Source organism: Drosophila ananassae, chromosome XL, assembly GCF_017639315.1.
Source record: "Drosophila ananassae strain 14024-0371.13 chromosome XL, ASM1763931v2, whole genome shotgun sequence".
Taxonomy (NCBI): Eukaryota; Metazoa; Arthropoda; class Insecta; order Diptera; family Drosophilidae; genus Drosophila; species Drosophila ananassae.
Genome location: NC_057931.1, coordinates 18,924,396 through 18,943,871, shown reverse-complemented (window position 1 = coordinate 18,943,871; position 19,476 = coordinate 18,924,396). Strand labels below are relative to the sequence as shown.

Below are 19,476 nucleotides of genomic sequence, written 5' to 3'. Positions count from 1 at the left end.
GAGAGATACATTGCAGCAATGGGATCAGAATCAGACCCCGTAATCCAAATGCTCATTGATGAGCAAATTGAAAGCAACATAGCCATCCAAAGGCTAATAAGAAACTTTACAAAAGACTCCGCAGAGCGTAAACTCAAGGAAGGATACTTCGAGGAGAGACTCAGACAGCTCACGCACTCATGGACCCAGTTTAAAAAAATGATGCCAAGCTCCATGAGCACTAAGTCCTGAGAATGAGTATTTCACAAAGGCCAAAGCGCTAGAAGAGCTTGTGAACAAATATGAAGCAATATTTTCGGATGGAATCCCATCAGTCAGTCCCGTCACAAAGACCCCGGAAAACAGGAAAAAATCTCGAGCCAAAGGCACAATCATCACGAGGAAACAAAGGAGAAGACCTTCGATTAACATCATAAAATCGAAGACATGAAGGACGATTAGATGATATGGAAGACTTTCTGTGCAACCGCACCGAAGGACGGAAAGTGTCCATACACGTCAGACAACACATGACGGAGCTATGAAAGGAAATCGTCTCGGGATACCATGATCTCATCGACCTGGAAGCCATAAAAAATGATGGGCCCACTAATGACAGATTTCCGGTTGTTGGGGCAGAATACTTTTCGTTTCTGAGCGAAGAATCGCAATCGACTTCAGCATCAACATAAAAACCCGCGATCGCATCTTCGTTTGTAATACCACCAGTAGAAATACCAAAGTTTGGCGGAGACTACCGACATTGGAATGCATCCACAATCAAGACTACAGCGATGTAGTAAAATTCCGTCATTCGGTGAATCATCTAACAGGTGAGGCAAAAAACCTAATCTCAATGTCAATTGGCGGACAGACCAGTTACCAGGATGCCTGCCAACGACTAAAGAATCGATACCAAAATGAACGGCTGTTGATTAAATCCGTGATAGGTGGACATAGATTAAATTTCGATAGGTGGACATTTATCCCATAAATGTACATATATGAATGAACATAAATTTTATTTAAATGTTTATTGAAATTAGTTTACCTCACACTTTCGAAAAAACTAAAAGTGGCTGTTTACTATAATTTTAAACGACGACGAAAAATAATTCACACGCGTTCGACTCAACGTTATAATTCGCTATATTTGTACCAAAAGAACTTAAGCCTAGCATATATATTGCGGCGAAGCGGGGCGAATTTGCGGGAGAGCGCAAGTGAGCTTTTCTTGCGCTCCTGCTCCGCCCTATGCTAACTTATACTAGACTTCAATACAATTCAAAACTTCTACAAAATCTTCTACATTAATTCTACACCGGCCCCGTTGAAGGCCTTCATCAGGCTTCAACCACTGGCAACCTCACCAGCTTGTGGACTGCTCTCCTGAAGACCGCTCCTGCACTAGTCCTGACGTCGGCGACCCTGATCCTTCCGTCCGCGCCGGCGTGAGTCTCGACGATCCTGGCGGTGATCCACTGTTGGGGAGGCTGGTTGTCCTCGGCGACCAGGACCAGATCGCCCATCCTGGCGTCCTCCTGCTCCAGCTGCCACTTCGACCGCGCCTGTAGGCCCAAGACGTACTCCCGGGACCAACTCTGCCAAATATTTGCTTGATTGACGAGACAAGCCGCCATCGCCGCAAGCACGTTAGACCCTGCAGGTCCTGGGTCCGCGGTGCTGGTGGGGCGATGAGCGGCCCGCCTGTCAACAGGTGCCCGGGAGTTAACGCCTCGCCGTCGCTTGGGTCCTGACTGAGGGCGCCCAGGGGCCTCGAGTTCAGGACGGCCTCGACTCCAACGAGGACGGTCTACAGCTCCTCTGCGGTCAACTTCGCTCTGCCCACCGCTCGTAGGAGTAGGTGCTTTGCAGACTTCACACCTGCCTCCCATAGTCCACCCATGTGCGGAGCCCGCGGCGGTATGAACGCAAATACGCATCCCTTTTTTGATGCGTATTGTTGCAGAAATCCACGCCACATATGGAGAATGGGCGGAGAGCACGAACTCGATCTAAGGGTAAATCACCAGATGAGGCTTGCATTTAAAACAGCGTATGCATGACCGCACTATCTGACTGCAGACTTCCTGCGCGTTTACTATCCAAACGCGCTGTCGCATGAGACTCACCAGTGCTCGTGGACCCACATGAAAATTCGACTCGTGCAAGTATCGGACGTAGAACAAATTGAGAGCGCTTCGTCAACAATACTGGAAACTTGGCATCGTACGAAATAGGATCATTAGCTAGTCGCCCCCCGACCCGCAACAACGAAAAGGTAAGCCCAGCCTGAGAGGTTTCATTTACAAACGGACTTAGCTTCTGTAGGCTTAAGCTAACAACAAGATTTTTTCGAATAGTTTTAATTTCCTCTTGATACTCGTGGTCTTGGACTATCTGGACAATTTTATTAAGAGCTACCCGTCGAAGAGATATTCGACGGGTGAAGGTACATTATCAGAAGTAACTACTAATTTTTTACACTTCTTTATAAAGCGGACCATGTAAACGAACACTCGCAGCAGTTTTAAGTGAGAGGAAAATCCTTCTATCACTTTCAACAAATACAAGGTAGAGACCATTGCAATCAGTCCGACTGCGTTCTTCTTTGCTTCCATCTGCAAGATCTCTGGTGACGGATCAAACCGGGGGCTCGTTGGCCACTTATCTTCCGGCACCTCTTGACACAATATCTGCCGGGTTCTGTTTAGCTGGTACATGCCGCCACGTGCTATCCTTTGACCACTCTTGAATCTTAGCAACTCTATTTGATACGAACGTTGACAACGACGATGGATGGGAACGAATCCAATGAAGACAAACTTCCGAATCTGACCAATATACACTTTGTTCGATCGGTGCTTTGATAAGAGGTTTTATTTTGCGACAGAGGTCCGCGAGAAGGTGAGAGGCACAGAACTCAAGACGGGGCAGCGTCTTTGTCTTGAGCGGCGCTGCTTTCGACTTTTCGAGTCAACAATGAGACTTTACTACCTTCTGCAGATTTGCAACGGATATAGACGCAGGCTCCATAGGCTCTCATCGATGCGTCAGAGAAGGCATGAATTTCAATTGGTGACATTGGCTCACTCATCACAAATCTCGGTATTGAGATCTCTTCTAACTGTGACAAGGCAAGCTGAATCTTGTTCCATGCGGTTTCCAAGTGCAGTGGAATGGACTCATCCCAATCTAGCTTATTGAGCCAAAGTTCCTGTAACAGGATCTTTCCTTTAATAAGGATCGGGCTTAATAAGCCAAGGGGGTCGAAAAGCTTTGATGTCACCGAAAGAATATTCCGCTTAGTCGCCCTTTGACCCATGACTGAAGTATCTATTTCGAATTTAAACACGTCATCTCTAGGAACCCGAACGATTCCTAGTGTTTTTGTCAGCTCTGAGTCCGAAAGCGTTATTGGCTTAACCGTGCTCTCGGATGAAGTAACTTCAGGCGAGTTTGAAAACCACTTACTCAATTGAAACCCAGCGTTTTGAAGAACCTGAGTTACTTCAGACTTAATAGTCTTTTGCTCCTCCACGCAACCAGCACCCGTTAACATGTCGTCGACATAAAGGTAAGACCCAATAACTTTAGCAGCTCGAGGGAATGTATTTTTCGCGGATTCACTCAACATTTTCAAACACCTTATGGCCAGGAATGGGGCTGGTGCAGTGCCATAAGTAACGGTGTTGAGCTTGCACAATTTCAAGGACTCAGACGGGTCTTTTCTCCACACTATCAACTGGTATCGTCGATCTGCTTCATTTACCATCACTTGACGATACATCTTTTTTATGTCGGCTACCAGAGCGAATTTGTTTAGCCGAAAGCTAAGAAGAGTTGAGTGTTGGACCCACCATCAACAACTCATTTAAACACTTCTGTGTGGATGTCTTGCAGAACGCATCAAAAACGACTCGTAGTTTGGTCGTTGTACTTTGAGGCCGTAAGACACACTGGTGGGGTATAACGTAGTGTGGAGAAGCAAGAACGTCATTGCTTGATAAATACATTTTTCATAATGATAAGTTTTTTGGAAATTATTTATTAAAATAATGTTGATTTAAATGACTTCAACAGACCTTATATGACCTATACAGAGGTTACGATCAGAAAGTTTTTTCAAATTTACAAAATGGCTTATTGACTCACCTGGAAACCATCGTAAGTCCATGAGCCGAATTTCATTTCGCATCGTTGATCGTCAAAAGGAAACCATGTGATATCAATTTTACACGTTGATTTAAATATTCCCGGGGGTACATATAGGCAGCTTCCATTATTTCGTACAACAACGTTGGTTGCATAAGTACCGTCGAACCCTTCATCAGCACTGAAAAGCAATTAAATATTTTATTATTTAAAAAAATGTTGTATTATACCCTTGCAAAAGGTATAAATTTGAGTCATAAGGAGACTTCTTCGAACCCACAAAATATATATATTCTTGATCAGGATTAACTCCTGAGTCGATTTAAGTATGTCTGTCTGACTATTTTTATGCGAACTAGACTTCAATTTTCAAGCAATCGACTTAAAACTTTGCACACATCTTTCTTTTTACGCAAGTTTTGATATATCATCCATATCTGGGATAAGTCGCTTACTCAAGATATAGTCCGATAATTAGAGTTACCGATGGTGTAAATCAAAGGTACATATTCATAGCATTACATAAACCTCTATGGTTTTTACAGTTTGCGAACATAAAATACAAAAAAAATTAATTGAACCAATGTATTTAATTTAAGAAGAAGAATTTCTTATTTGCAGAACTGCAGGTATTTGTGCAAAAAAAAATTGAAAATCGAGAAAAGACAAAATAATATTCGTCTTGTGCTGGAATATTGCACCCTATTTTCAATTCTTGGCGCATACGTACTTTAAAAATAGTAGAGCTGTTGGCACCTAAAGCCAAGACCTACTACCCTATATGCACACTTAGTAATTTGATCTAATCAATATGCATCAGCATGTTGCAATATACAAACCCACTAACCTATTAGCAATAAGCATAAACAATATCCAACCTAATAACCCAGCACTAACAGAAGCAGAAATCAGCATTATCAGCAAGAAAAATGACCGACTGACCAAAAACCAAGTAAAACCCAAGCATGTGCTAGCAATGCATAAACAAGCAATCTGAGTCAGCAGACTCAGAGGTGGGTGTCCCTGGCATTAACATTAGTTTGAGCACGTCCATAACATTGACCTTCCGTAGATTTAAGTATAATTTAACATCTTATGTAAGAATTGTTCTTCTGAAATAAAGATAGTTGCGAGATCAGAGTCAATAGTCTCGTTACTCAGTGCTGAAAGTACGGCACTTAAAATTGACCTACTTCATGTAATCCTGTGTAAAACGATTCACAAAGTAGGACTCTCTAAAAACTATCTGCTTCGCGTGGCTCCAGTGTAAACGGACCACAAGTAGAATCCGCGGCATACCAGTCTACTTCAAGTGTTGCTTCCGGGAAACGGACCACAAGTAGACCCCGCATTACCTAACCACTTCGAGTGTTGCTCACGTGAAACGGACCACGAGGAGATCCCGCTGCATACCAGTCTATTTCGAGTGTTGCTCCCGTTAAAGGGACCACCAGTAGACCCCGCGTTACCTAACCTACTTCGAGTGTTGCTCCCGAGAAACGGACCGCCAGTAGGACCGGCCGATAAGGAATCAGCCGAACCACCATACCACCGGTACTTGAGGAAAACCACCCCAGGACTTCAAGCACATCAACTCCAGCCTGATCACAGCAAGCGTCTGGCCAACCCGAGCAGTCCCTTGCAGAATCCAGGTAAATTTAGTCAAGACTATTTACGGTCTTTGACTACGACTCCGGGACCTACCGTTACTCCCGTGAGTTCAAGTTTGACGTAGTTGCCGCATAACGCTCTTCGGACGAACATTTGGTGACCCCGACGTGATCATTTAGGATCACAACTTGAACACAAACTCCAACGCAATTTAACTCAACGAGAAAAAAAAGAGAGAGGAGAGATACATTGCAGCAATGGGATCAGAATCAGACCCCGTAATCCAAATGCTCATTGATGAGCAAATTGAAAGCAACATAGCCATCCAAAGGCTAATAAGAAACTTTACAAAAGACTCCGCAGAGCGTAAACTCAAGGAAGGATACTTCGAGGAGAGACTCAGACAGCTCACGCACTCATGGACCCAGTTTAAAAAAATGATGCCAAGCTCCATGAGCACTAAGTCCTGAGAATGAGTATTTCACAAAGGCCAAAGCGCTAGAAGAGCTTGTGAACAAATATGAAGCAATATTTTCGGATGGAATCCCATCAGTCAGTCCCGTCACAAAGACCCCGGAAAACAGGAAAAAATCTCGAGCCAAAGGCACAATCATCACGAGGAAACAAAGGAGAAGACCTTCGATTAACATCATAAAATCGAAGACATGAAGGACGATTAGATGATATGGAAGACTTTCTGTGCAACCGCACCGAAGGACGGAAAGTGTCCATACACGTCAGACAACACATGACGGAGCTATGAAAGGAAATCGTCTCGGGATACCATGATCTCATCGACCTGGAAGCCATAAAAAATGATGGGCCCACTAATGACAGATTTCCGGTTGTTGGGGCAGAATACTTTTCGTTTCTGAGCGAAGAATCGCAATCGACTTCAGCATCAACATAAAAACCCGCGATCGCATCTTCGTTTGTAATACCACCAGTAGAAATACCAAAGTTTGGCGGAGACTACCGACATTGGAATGCATCCACAATCAAGACTACAGCGATGTAGTAAAATTCCGTCATTCGGTGAATCATCTAACAGGTGAGGCAAAAAACCTAATCTCAATGTCAATTGGCGGACAGACCAGTTACCAGGATGCCTGCCAACGACTAAAGAATCGATACCAAAATGAACGGCTGTTGATTAAATCCGTGATAGGTGGACATAGATTAAATTTCGATAGGTGGACATTTATCCCATAAATGTACATATATGAATGAACATAAATTTTATTTAAATGTTTATTGAAATTAGTTTACCTCACACTTTCGAAAAAACTAAAAGTGGCTGTTTACTATAATTTTAAACGACGACGAAAAATAATTCACACGCGTTCGACTCAACGTTATAATTCGCTATATTTGTACCAAAAGAACTTAAGCCTAGCATATATATTGCGGCGAAGCGGGGCGAATTTGCGGGAGAGCGCAAGTGAGCTTTTCTTGCGCTCCTGCTCCGCCCTATGCTAACTTATACTAGACTTCAATACAATTCAAAACTTCTACAAAATCTTCTACATTAATTCTACACCGGCCCCGTTGAAGGCCTTCATCAGGCTTCAACCACTGGCAACCTCACCAGCTTGTGGACTGCTCTCCTGAAGACCGCTCCTGCACTAGTCCTGACGTCGGCGACCCTGATCCTTCCGTCCGCGCCGGCGTGAGTCTCGACGATCCTGGCGGTGATCCACTGTTGGGGAGGCTGGTTGTCCTCGGCGACCAGGACCAGATCGCCCATCCTGGCGTCCTCCTGCTCCAGCTGCCACTTCGACCGCGCCTGTAGGCCCAAGACGTACTCCCGGGACCAACTCTGCCAAATATTTGCTTGATTGACGAGACAAGCCGCCATCGCCGCAAGCACGTTAGACCCTGCAGGTCCTGGGTCCGCGGTGCTGGTGGGGCGATGAGCGGCCCGCCTGTCAACAGGTGCCCGGGAGTTAACGCCTCGCCGTCGCTTGGGTCCTGACTGAGGGCGCCCAGGGGCCTCGAGTTCAGGACGGCCTCGACTCCAACGAGGACGGTCTACAGCTCCTCTGCGGTCAACTTCGCTCTGCCCACCGCTCGTAGGAGTAGGTGCTTTGCAGACTTCACACCTGCCTCCCATAGTCCACCCATGTGCGGAGCCCGCGGCGGTATGAACGCAAATACGCATCCCTTTTTTGATGCGTATTGTTGCAGAAATCCACGCCACATATGGAGAATGGGCGGAGAGCACGAACTCGATCTAAGGGTAAATCACCAGATGAGGCTTGCATTTAAAACAGCGTATGCATGACCGCACTATCTGACTGCAGACTTCCTGCGCGTTTACTATCCAAACGCGCTGTCGCATGAGACTCACCAGTGCTCGTGGACCCACATGAAAATTCGACTCGTGCAAGTATCGGACGTAGAACAAATTGAGAGCGCTTCGTCAACAATACTGGAAACTTGGCATCGTACGAAATAGGATCATTAGCTAGTCGCCCCCCGACCCGCAACAACGAAAAGGTAAGCCCAGCCTGAGAGGTTTCATTTACAAACGGACTTAGCTTCTGTAGGCTTAAGCTAACAACAAGATTTTTTCGAATAGTTTTAATTTCCTCTTGATACTCGTGGTCTTGGACTATCTGGACAATTTTATTAAGAGCTACCCGTCGAAGAGATATTCGACGGGTGAAGGTACATTATCAGAAGTAACTACTAATTTTTTACACTTCTTTATAAAGCGGACCATGTAAACGAACACTCGCAGCAGTTTTAAGTGAGAGGAAAATCCTTCTATCACTTTCAACAAATACAAGGTAGAGACCATTGCAATCAGTCCGACTGCGTTCTTCTTTGCTTCCATCTGCAAGATCTCTGGTGACGGATCAAACCGGGGGCTCGTTGGCCACTTATCTTCCGGCACCTCTTGACACAATATCTGCCGGGTTCTGTTTAGCTGGTACATGCCGCCACGTGCTATCCTTTGACCACTCTTGAATCTTAGCAACTCTATTTGATACGAACGTTGACAACGACGATGGATGGGAACGAATCCAATGAAGACAAACTTCCGAATCTGACCAATATACACTTTGTTCGATCGGTGCTTTGATAAGAGGTTTTATTTTGCGACAGAGGTCCGCGAGAAGGTGAGAGGCACAGAACTCAAGACGGGGCAGCGTCTTTGTCTTGAGCGGCGCTGCTTTCGACTTTTCGAGTCAACAATGAGACTTTACTACCTTCTGCAGATTTGCAACGGATATAGACGCAGGCTCCATAGGCTCTCATCGATGCGTCAGAGAAGGCATGAATTTCAATTGGTGACATTGGCTCACTCATCACAAATCTCGGTATTGAGATCTCTTCTAACTGTGACAAGGCAAGCTGAATCTTGTTCCATGCGGTTTCCAAGTGCAGTGGAATGGACTCATCCCAATCTAGCTTATTGAGCCAAAGTTCCTGTAACAGGATCTTTCCTTTAATAAGGATCGGGCTTAATAAGCCAAGGGGGTCGAAAAGCTTTGATGTCACCGAAAGAATATTCCGCTTAGTCGCCCTTTGACCCATGACTGAAGTATCTATTTCGAATTTAAACACGTCATCTCTAGGAACCCGAACGATTCCTAGTGTTTTTGTCAGCTCTGAGTCCGAAAGCGTTATTGGCTTAACCGTGCTCTCGGATGAAGTAACTTCAGGCGAGTTTGAAAACCACTTACTCAATTGAAACCCAGCGTTTTGAAGAACCTGAGTTACTTCAGACTTAATAGTCTTTTGCTCCTCCACGCAACCAGCACCCGTTAACATGTCGTCGACATAAAGGTAAGACCCAATAACTTTAGCAGCTCGAGGGAATGTATTTTTCGCGGATTCACTCAACATTTTCAAACACCTTATGGCCAGGAATGGGGCTGGTGCAGTGCCATAAGTAACGGTGTTGAGCTTGCACAATTTCAAGGACTCAGACGGGTCTTTTCTCCACACTATCAACTGGTATCGTCGATCTGCTTCATTTACCATCACTTGACGATACATCTTTTTTATGTCGGCTACCAGAGCGAATTTGTTTAGCCGAAAGCTAAGAAGAGTTGAGTGTTGGACCCACCATCAACAACTCATTTAAACACTTCTGTGTGGATGTCTTGCAGAACGCATCAAAAACGACTCGTAGTTTGGTCGTTGTACTTTGAGGCCGTAAGACACACTGGTGGGGTATAACGTAGTGTGGAGAAGCAAGAACGTCATTGCTTGCAGGGGATATATGGCCTAGGGATTCGTATTCTTCCATAAATTCCAAATACGTTTTCTTTAAGTTCTGATCTCGAGAGAATCTTCTCTCGAGCGGCAGAAATTGGCTTTTGGTTATCTCGAATGAGTTTCCCAAAACGCTTGTCCGACTTAAGCCGAAGCCAATCCGACTTAAATGGAAGTTTAACTTCAAATCGACCTGAAGGCAGTATTCTTGTAGTCTTCCGATAATGTTCCCCACATAGCTCTTGTTCTGGCGACAACATCTTTTTAGAAGATGGAACTTCTTCCAACCAGAATTTTTTCAAGTTTTTGTCTATTGACTCTAATATTTCTTCTTGGCAAGACTAGAGACCGGCTGTTGAGGAGTTGAGGAATTTGCCATGTATTTTCCCGATACTATCCACCCAAGGAGAGTTTTTTGAAGGATGGGATGGTTCAGACCTTGCTTTATTTGGCCAACAGTTCGAAAAATGACTCAGCTTCAATTAGCATATCTATCCGCTGAGGTTTGTAAAAATATGGGTCTGCTAATGGCAAGTTCTTCGGTAGGGTCCAATCTTTCACGTTCACTGACTGGTCAGGGTGATATCCTGAAATTGTTTTCAAAACCCAAAAGTCAAACGGAAACTCGCTACCATTGACTCTCGACTTCACCACGGTGTGTATCGTTTTCTTAACTTGTGAATTAGTTTGACCAATTCCAAGCAAGTTGATGCACGATTCCTCCCTACGGATCTATAAGCGTTGAGCAATATCTTCTGTAATAAAATTCATTTGTGACCCTGAGACAAGTAATGCTCGGGCTAATATGTGCTCGCCACTTTTTGTTCGAACGCTTACGATCGATGTCGCTAACAATACCTTTTCTAGAGCCGACGCATGCAAAGCATGTGAAGTAGAAGGGCCATCATTCGTTAACGCTGGAGGAGGATTAAGTGTGTGTGGTGGTAACGCTAAGTTATTTTTAGTCACTGTAAATCGGTGCAGAAGTTTATGGTGCGATCTTGCAAAGATTTGACACCTGGTCAATTTGCACTTCGCTACCATGTGACCCTTTCGCAGACAATTCAAACATAGGGAGGCTGACTTAACAAACTCAAACCTTTGCATTACAGCAAGGCGAGCGAACGGACTGCACTGGGCCAAAAATGGTTGTTAGCGTTACAATAACTGCAAGCTGGTTTGTCGTTGGTAGAAGAACAAGCCAACGAAGTTCTATTCAGTTGCTTGCTAAACACAGTTTTATCTAGTTTTGGTTTGCCAGTCTCTTCAGCGGACAGATGCTGGTATCTACGATTTAGTATTTTTTCGAAATCGGACCACAGCGGCAATTCCTCATAATCCAGTGACTCTTCCCATTTTTGCTTGGTCACAGGATCCACGTTACTTGTGGGAGCCGAGAAACGAGAGCGGAGATGCTGCCAAAGATAGTGTAAAGGGATCGACAGACAAGAGCGACTTGGGAGTCGAGGAATAGCAAGCACGCAGAGCGGCTGTATTACGAGACCAATTAATAGTGTTAAACTTAATTGCCAAAAGTTGATCATTCTAGGGGGAACTTGCGGGTTAATACATTGGCGACGAGGTAAATTCTATTTTGGAAGTTTTTTTTATATAAAATAATTGGCATTAAGCTATAATACTACGCGTATAAAAAAGCATTTTTCTTTGTCACACGGCATTGCCAGCCCAATAAATTGGGGAACGAAGCAGGAGGTGGGACATAAAGGCAATAGATGTGCCGGCGTGAGAGGCTTTGTGTTATCTTTCAAAGGGAAAAATGGCTTCACGAAGAGAGGCTGCATTAGAAAACAAGCCGAAACTGTATTGAATTAAAAGGAATTAATTGTAAATCAAAAAGAGGCTGCGTGGAAGAGTTAAAATCTGACAAGCCAAAAAGAAAAATTATGAATTAAGAAGAGGCCGTGCGTAAGAGTTTCGCCCTACGCAAGCCAAATGAATGTGTAGACTTTACACTGTAGAGATACAAGTAAAAAAAAAAAGGAAAGGAAATAAAAGTATATAACTCGAGGCTGCAAACATTTTGTTTGTTTTCTGTTTGGTTCCAGGATGGCTGAAAATTGTTTAAAACCGTTCCTATGCGACACCATTGAGAAGTCGGTGCTTCGAAATGAATGGGAGAGGTGGTTTAGAGCATTCACCATATCATTGGAGGCCGAACAGATCGAGGCACCCAAGATGAAGAGAACTAAACTCCTTTACATGGGGGGCGTGCAATAGAAGCTTGCCAGGTTGAGGAACAAATATCTGTAACTGTATTCTCAATCAAGAAACGGGAATCTTAAAAGGCGGCAGAATAATTTTCGATGCGTGGAAGATGAGCACGCTGGGTGCAAACGGAAGAAAACATGTGAGAATTTCTTTAAGATATGCAGCGATGGAGAAGAAGGACTTATAAATTGCCTAATAGGAGGTTATGAGATACCCCTAATTATTGATTCGGGATCGAAATTTTACCTGATTAGCCACACAGACTGGGTGAAGCTTATCCACGGCAATACGACCCTTTTTAACGTTAGATCGCTTTCACAGAAACATTTTCGTGGATACGTATATGAACAATTACTGAATAAATTGAATAAATTCAATACATATATTGAAATAATTTGCGTTTTTGATGCACCGATATCAGCTGTGCCAAATGCGAAGGTGATTGCTACATTTTTTGTCATTAAAAATGGACGTCAGTCATTATTGGGCCGAGAAACCGCCATTAACACACCGTTTGCTAAGTGGAAAGGGATTAAAGTTAAATTACGACGTTCATAACCCCAAAATGACTTTAGGTACAAACGGCTAATGTTCGGAATCAACTCGGCTCCGGAAATATTCCAACGTCACCTCGAACAGCTTCTGGCACCCTTTACCAACGTCATGAATTACATTGACGATGTCATTATATTTGGCGCTAGCGAGGAAGAACATGACAAGACAGTAAGAGAGGTCTGCAAAGTATTCGATGGAAACGATCTTACTGAGCGAACAAAAATGCATCTGGAAAACAAACAGACTCAAGTTCCTGGGTCACATCATCTCGGATAAGAATATCGAAGTGGACCCGGAGAAAGTCAATTTAATTCGAGGGTTTCGGGAACCAATTAACAAGGAAGAAACTCGAAGTTTTCTAGGGTTGGTGACATACGTTGGAAAATTCATTCCAGACCTGACTCATTACACGGAACCGCTAAGACAATTGCTAAAGGAGGACTCGAAATTTAGCTGGGGAGAGGTGGAAAGAGATGCCTTTCGGAATCTAAAAGATCGATTGGCGCAAGTACCAAACCTCGCATATTTCAACACGCGAAATCGAACTCGGCTAATAGCAGATGCCAGTCCAATAGCGCTTGGAGCGGTATTACTGCAGTTCTCAGGTAATGGTGACCCCCTAATTATTTCATTCGCTAACAGAGCTTTGTCAGACATTAAGAAACGTTATTCCCAAACAGAAAAAGAAAGTCTGGCTCTAGTTTGGTCGGTTGAAAGATAGCCCGCTTAGAGAAATGGCTACTACGGCTCCAATCCTACCAATTTAAAGTCATCTATAGGGCGGGAAAAGAAAACATATCGGACTCATTATCCCGACTCTGCCAGACATCTCCATCCGATTCTTGTGTCGGAGACAAGAATTACAGTACCAGGTGGTCGAAATCAGTATTCCCCAATCGATGACCATTTCGGAAATTGCCAACCATTTAACAAAAGATGAAGAGATAATCGATGCAATGTTTGAGTGCGACTCATGGAAACCTGGATCCTTAAAACAACTTTACCCATTTCGCTATGAGCTCTCAGCTGTAGGAGCCCTTCTGTTGCGTGGTAACCGCATCGTGATCCCGACATCGCTTCGAAACCGAGTGCTTGAGCTGGCTCACTAAGGGCATCCGGGAGAATCTGCTATGAAAAGACGTCTGCGATCTAAGGTATGGTAGCCGCTGATTGACCGTGACGCAGAAAAATACGCAAAACATTGCAGAGACTGTCTTCTGGTGTCACAAAACCCAAAGCCAGCACCAATGGAATGGAATCCATTCCCAACCGGTCCGTGAATTTTGGTAGCTTCAGACATATTGGGGCCCTTACCAAATAATGAATTCGTAGTAGTATTTATTGACTATTACTCTTGCTATATGGAGTTCAAATTCTTTTTTTTTTTTTTTTTTTTATACTTTTATATATGTAGAAATTGTATTCTCATGATTAGCGCACTGCTACCCAAATGGCAGCTTAATCTAATCGTCTTATCAAAATTAATAACAAAAACTATGTCTAAGCGGTGCTTAGGGCAAGATATGATTACAGGAAAGAAATAAAATGTGTTTGGTGAAAATTTTATGTCAAGATCCGGTCTGGTAGGTCTTGAGGGTGAAATCTTTTTAATCTTCTCCTGACTCTTGTTCGTGGATCAGCATTGTTAATAGCTGCGGTGCCAAGTCTATTGGCAAGGCTGTTGGGGTGATTATTCAATCGTTGCATATATTTTTGAGAAAGCTTTTGCAGCTTGTCTCCGATTTTGGGCACGTTGAGATCGCGTTCAATGTCTCTTGTTCGGATGAACCACGGAGCTCCAGAGATCCTTCTAAGGGTTTTTGCTTGCAAAACCCGGATTTTATTTAGATGGGCTTTGGCAGCGATACCATAAACCTGTAGCCCGTAGAAAAGGCTTGGCGCTAAAATAGATTTGTAAATTTGAACCTTGCATCCTAGCGTAAGCTTATTGCGTGGAGCAAGTAACCAGGCCATTCGAGCAACTTTGTTTTTAAAAGAATTTTGAATACATGTTATATGTCTGCCAAAAGTAAGTTTTTTATCCAGGGTGACACCAAGGTATTTATATGCAGGGAAAGCTCTTATTGGACTTCCATTAAGATTGACTCCAGGGCAGGTACTTCTTCGATTAGTAAATGTAACATTAGCACATTTTTCCGCATTTATTCGGATGTTCCAGTTCATAGCCCATTGGTGAAACGCATCTAGATATTCTTGCAAAGCAAAAGTAGCCGCCAAGATACTGGTACTTTTAGTTAGGACAGCAGTGTCATCAGCATATGTCGCAATTAAAACATCATTTTTGTTCACTTCCGTAATTGGAGTTTGGGTAGGCATATCCGAAGTATAAAAGTTCAAATTCTTACGCTCTATTACGTCAGCCAGTCTGATTGAAATGATAAGGAAGATTTTCTGTAGGCTGGGGTACCCGAAACATGGACGACTGAACTGACAATGGACGACAGTACATAAGTCAAGAATTCGAGGAGTACTGCAAAACTTGCGGTATAGAACAAGTCAAATCTCCACCCTTATCCAGAAATTTGTACTCATGCCAGGATAACATCAACCCAGGAGGACCATGGAGACGATGAACGAAAAGGCCAGCAGCGCAGACAGTCCACGGATAAGCTGGACCCTTTGCCCACCAAGTCCTTGAAGCTAAAACTCGTTAACAAAGGAGGGATGTGGGAGCCGGCAACGGGCGGCGACGTCACAAACGAGAGCGGAGATACTGCCAAAGATAGTGTAAAGGGATCGGCGGACAAGAGCGACTTGGGAGTCGAGGAATAGTAAGCACACAGAGGGGCTGTATTACAAGACCAATAAATAGTGTTAAACTTAATTGCCAAAAGTTCATCATTCTTGGGGGAACTTGCGGGTTAATACAATACTCAAAACTAAATGGATAATCATTGAGATTGCAATTTTTGTATCATCTCCTATGGATAATACTGATCCATAAATTGATGACACAGTATCGATGAGACCCCTCAACGACGACGCAGACGGCTGGGAAATTTTCGGAAGGCTGAACAGTTGACGTATTTGGTTCGCAAAGTTGAGACATTCGTTATCATAGACTCTTTTTAGACTAGCGATAGCTTTGTCGTAATTACTCTCGGTGTCTTGGAATGCCTTGATAGTTTCTAAGGCTTCACCAGAGAGGCAAGAAATTAAGTGATTAAATTTTTCGATAACAGGAATGTTTACATCTTTGTCACCTAATGTCTCGAAAAGACTTATGAAATTTTTGAAATCCGAATAATTTCCACTGAATTTTAGCAATGCCAAACTGGGAAGTCGAGCTCGAGTTGGGGCCGCAGAAATTGCAGAAGCTGGACGGGAGTCTTTAGTTGAATTAAAGGCATTACATAAGGACATAATCCTTGCCTTGGTAGTTATTCCTAATTCTTCCAACTCGGCTCCGAAATCATCCAATTCATCTATTTGCTCGATCTGGTCTTGCAACACATTTGGTTTTGAAATTGCCTCATCTAAAACCTGAAGCCTGCAGCCTAGCTCGGTTTTGTTTAGAGGAATTGATCCATCTTCCAAGCGTTCCTCCAATCGGCAAATGCTTTTAACTTTGACATTTAATCTTCTTTTTAAGTCAATAAGAGTCGTGGAATTAAGTTTTTGTTTATTACTTTCCATTATAAAAAATGTATTTTTTTTTTAATGCAAAAACGAAAACAATGCAATTTTTAAGATTTAATATTTTTTATTTAAATTTCTGTTAAATAAATTTTATTAAAATATTTTTCTTGCTGTTGAATTAAATTGAATAAATTTTAGTTTTGATTTTAAGAAAATGCGAAAACGAAAATAATTAATTAATCTATTTTAAATATTATAAATAATTTATTAAATTTAACCAAAAAAAAATCTAATCGCCAATGACACCGAAAACAATATACCCAACCAAGTTGTAGGGTAGCGCGTCACTTGGCGTTCCGTTAAACTATATGCGCCAAAAAGTGCATATACGTACATACAGCAGCGGGTAATGGTGGGAAACGAAAACGAGAATATTATCGCTGCATCTATTTGTATGTATACAAAGTATATTTGCACCTTTATTTTATCTGTAATAAATAAAATAATTTTTGGCTGCACTTTAGTATTTATTTGGAAAATTTGTATAATCGAGAACGAGGGGTAGGGGGCGACTGTGATTGCAAATAATATATATATATTTTCTTTTCTATTTTGTCCACAGGCAGTACATTTAGGTTAGCACAAATACTTATAATTAAATTTTTAGAACTTTTATATATGTTGTTATTTATTTTTTGCTCTGCTATTTTTTTCTACGTACGTATGCTCTAAGAATTGAAAGGAGGGTGCAATATTCCAGCACAAGACGGATTTTAATTTGTCTTATCTCGACTTTCAATTTTTTGCACAAATACCTGGGGTTCGGCTTTCGGATCCTTTAATCCTGCGGCCACTATCCTTGTACAATCGATGCTGGTGCAGGGCATGGGGACGACGAATCCATCCAGTAGCAGCTCGTTGATTGAAGAGAGTTTGTTTCGCGACGTGGAGAATTCTTTAATTTTTATTTTTTATTTACCACCACAACCGTCGCGAGCAACTCTTTTTTTTTGAATATATATATTGTTTTTATTACGAATTGTGCCACTGTCACTGTTTTTGTTGCATTTTATTGGAAATAAAATGCGCTCCCGCTCCGCCCTATACTAACTTATACTAGACTTCAATACAATTCAAACTTAATCTTCTACATTAATTCTACAATGCCAATTCCGATCGTTCTTTGACAGCTATAGGATATAGTCGGCCGATCCTTATGAAATTTTATAGATAACATATGGATAGATGTGGAAAGTTCCAACCCTCTAACTTAATTACACCAAATTTATGGCATTTCCGATCAATCAGTTATATGGCAGCTATAGAAGCTAGTCGACCGATCGCGGCCATTCCGACTTATATAGTACCTGCAGGGAAGAAGGATGTAAATTAAATTTGTTCCGAAGTTTACTTTTTAAAAAAATAATTTTTATTTTATTTTTATTTTTTACAAACTTTCACTTAAATCGACTTTTAACGCTAAGCCTACTTATTACTCCACGATATATATTACTTAGATCTTAGAGCGATCCCGATTCTAGACTGTGTCAAAACAAGACTGCCTGTGCTGATCTTATCGGTTTACCATCAAACCTCGGCTTAAGAGAGAAACCTCAAAAAGGGCTATTTGTAAATCTAGATCAATGTCTAAGAGACATTAAGAGAGCGGACAATTGGCTGACGCAATATTTCACTCATTGGTGAAAACTAATGACATCGGTGGATATATCAAATTCGGACTGTCGGCGGCGAGCCGGTTCACTTGTTTACTACTTTGGCTCAGACCGTGGAAAAGTTTCGGAAATATGATTACAGCTAGCGCTGAATGTTTAGTCTGGGATAATTGCTTGGTGTCAGATTTGAATGGGAAAGATTGACAAACAGGATATGACTCATCCAGCAGAGGCTTCTATGATTTTAAAATTATGTTTATATATTGCATTATATTAGTTAAGCTTGGGGTTGGATAACACTCCCCCTTCTAAGTTGAAGCGTCCCGATTCAAAAGACGGAGCAGAGATGGAGTTTAAATGAGCCGTTAATTCTGCCACGATGTTTTGCTCTTGTTTTTCTATGTCAGGCAGATTATTTCTTTGAAAAATATTTTTAAGCCGTGGTTTTATGGTGACATAAATTTTTCTTAACTTTGAAATTGATAACCAAATTAAATATGTTGAAGTTAGTGTTATTACAATTAGTGTTAATGGTATTCTTGTCTTTTTGATTTGGATAAATGGGTTAAGAGTATTTATATTATCAAATTATAGTTCCGAAGTGTTTGAAATAATATATTCGGATATTTTATAGTTGTTATAATTGTGGGCTGTAATGTAATTTAATATCTTATTTTCTATATTTGTATATGATACATTATTAATTATTGTGGTGCTGTTGAACGTAATTAGATATGATCCTTGCAAATAAGAATCATTTACAATATTATTTCCATTTATTAATATGGCACCATCTTGAATTATATCTATCTTTTTATTTTTTTCTCTTATTTTATTACATATTGATTTTTCACCGTTTAAAAGACGTGTGAAACATGATTTTTCTTTGCTTAATTTACAATAATTATTGAATAGTTCGTTCTTAAAATTATCTACTTCGTAATATGTTTCCTCGCATTTAGCAACTTGATTACTTAAAATTAATTTTCCATCATTATGGGAAATTGCTCTGGCATAATATATGTCGCATCTATTTTTAATTATTGGATACTTTATATAGACTACAAATAATTCTTTATGCAAAGCAACTTTAAATTCCGAAATGTCCATTAAGTCTGTAATTACTACAGGTCTTAATTCATGTTTATATATTTCCTCAACATCATCATTGTTTAAAATTTTTGTATTGAATACATCTATCTTTGCTAGAGTTATTGTGTCTATTAGATTTTGTAAATCGTAAGTAATCAAGTGTAAGCGATGTTTTCTTAATGGTAACTCCTGACTCGTAAAAACTGATTTTAAGCTAGATGAGAGTGATTTAATTTCTTCAAACAATTTGGAATTTATAATTTGCTGCTTGTTATTATTTTCAATCAGATCGTTAATTTTGTTTTCAATTGTTACAACATCATCATGGTCTGGTGTGCCTGCTAACCATTTTAAC

At 41.7% G+C, this 19,476-nt stretch overlaps 1 protein-coding gene across 1 annotated transcript in view; it reads right to left on the bottom strand.

Moving 5' to 3' along the window:
• The window catches only part of LOC6504327 (neuronal acetylcholine receptor subunit alpha-7), a 577,668-nt gene that overhangs the window by 96,857 nt on the left and 461,335 nt on the right, over positions 1-19,476 (bottom strand). Inside the window, exon 5 of the mRNA XM_032455973.2 lies at positions 4,135-4,315. Within this exon, the coding sequence (XP_032311864.2) occupies positions 4,135-4,315 (181 nt within the window). The remainder of the gene's footprint in view (positions 1-4,134; positions 4,316-19,476) is intronic.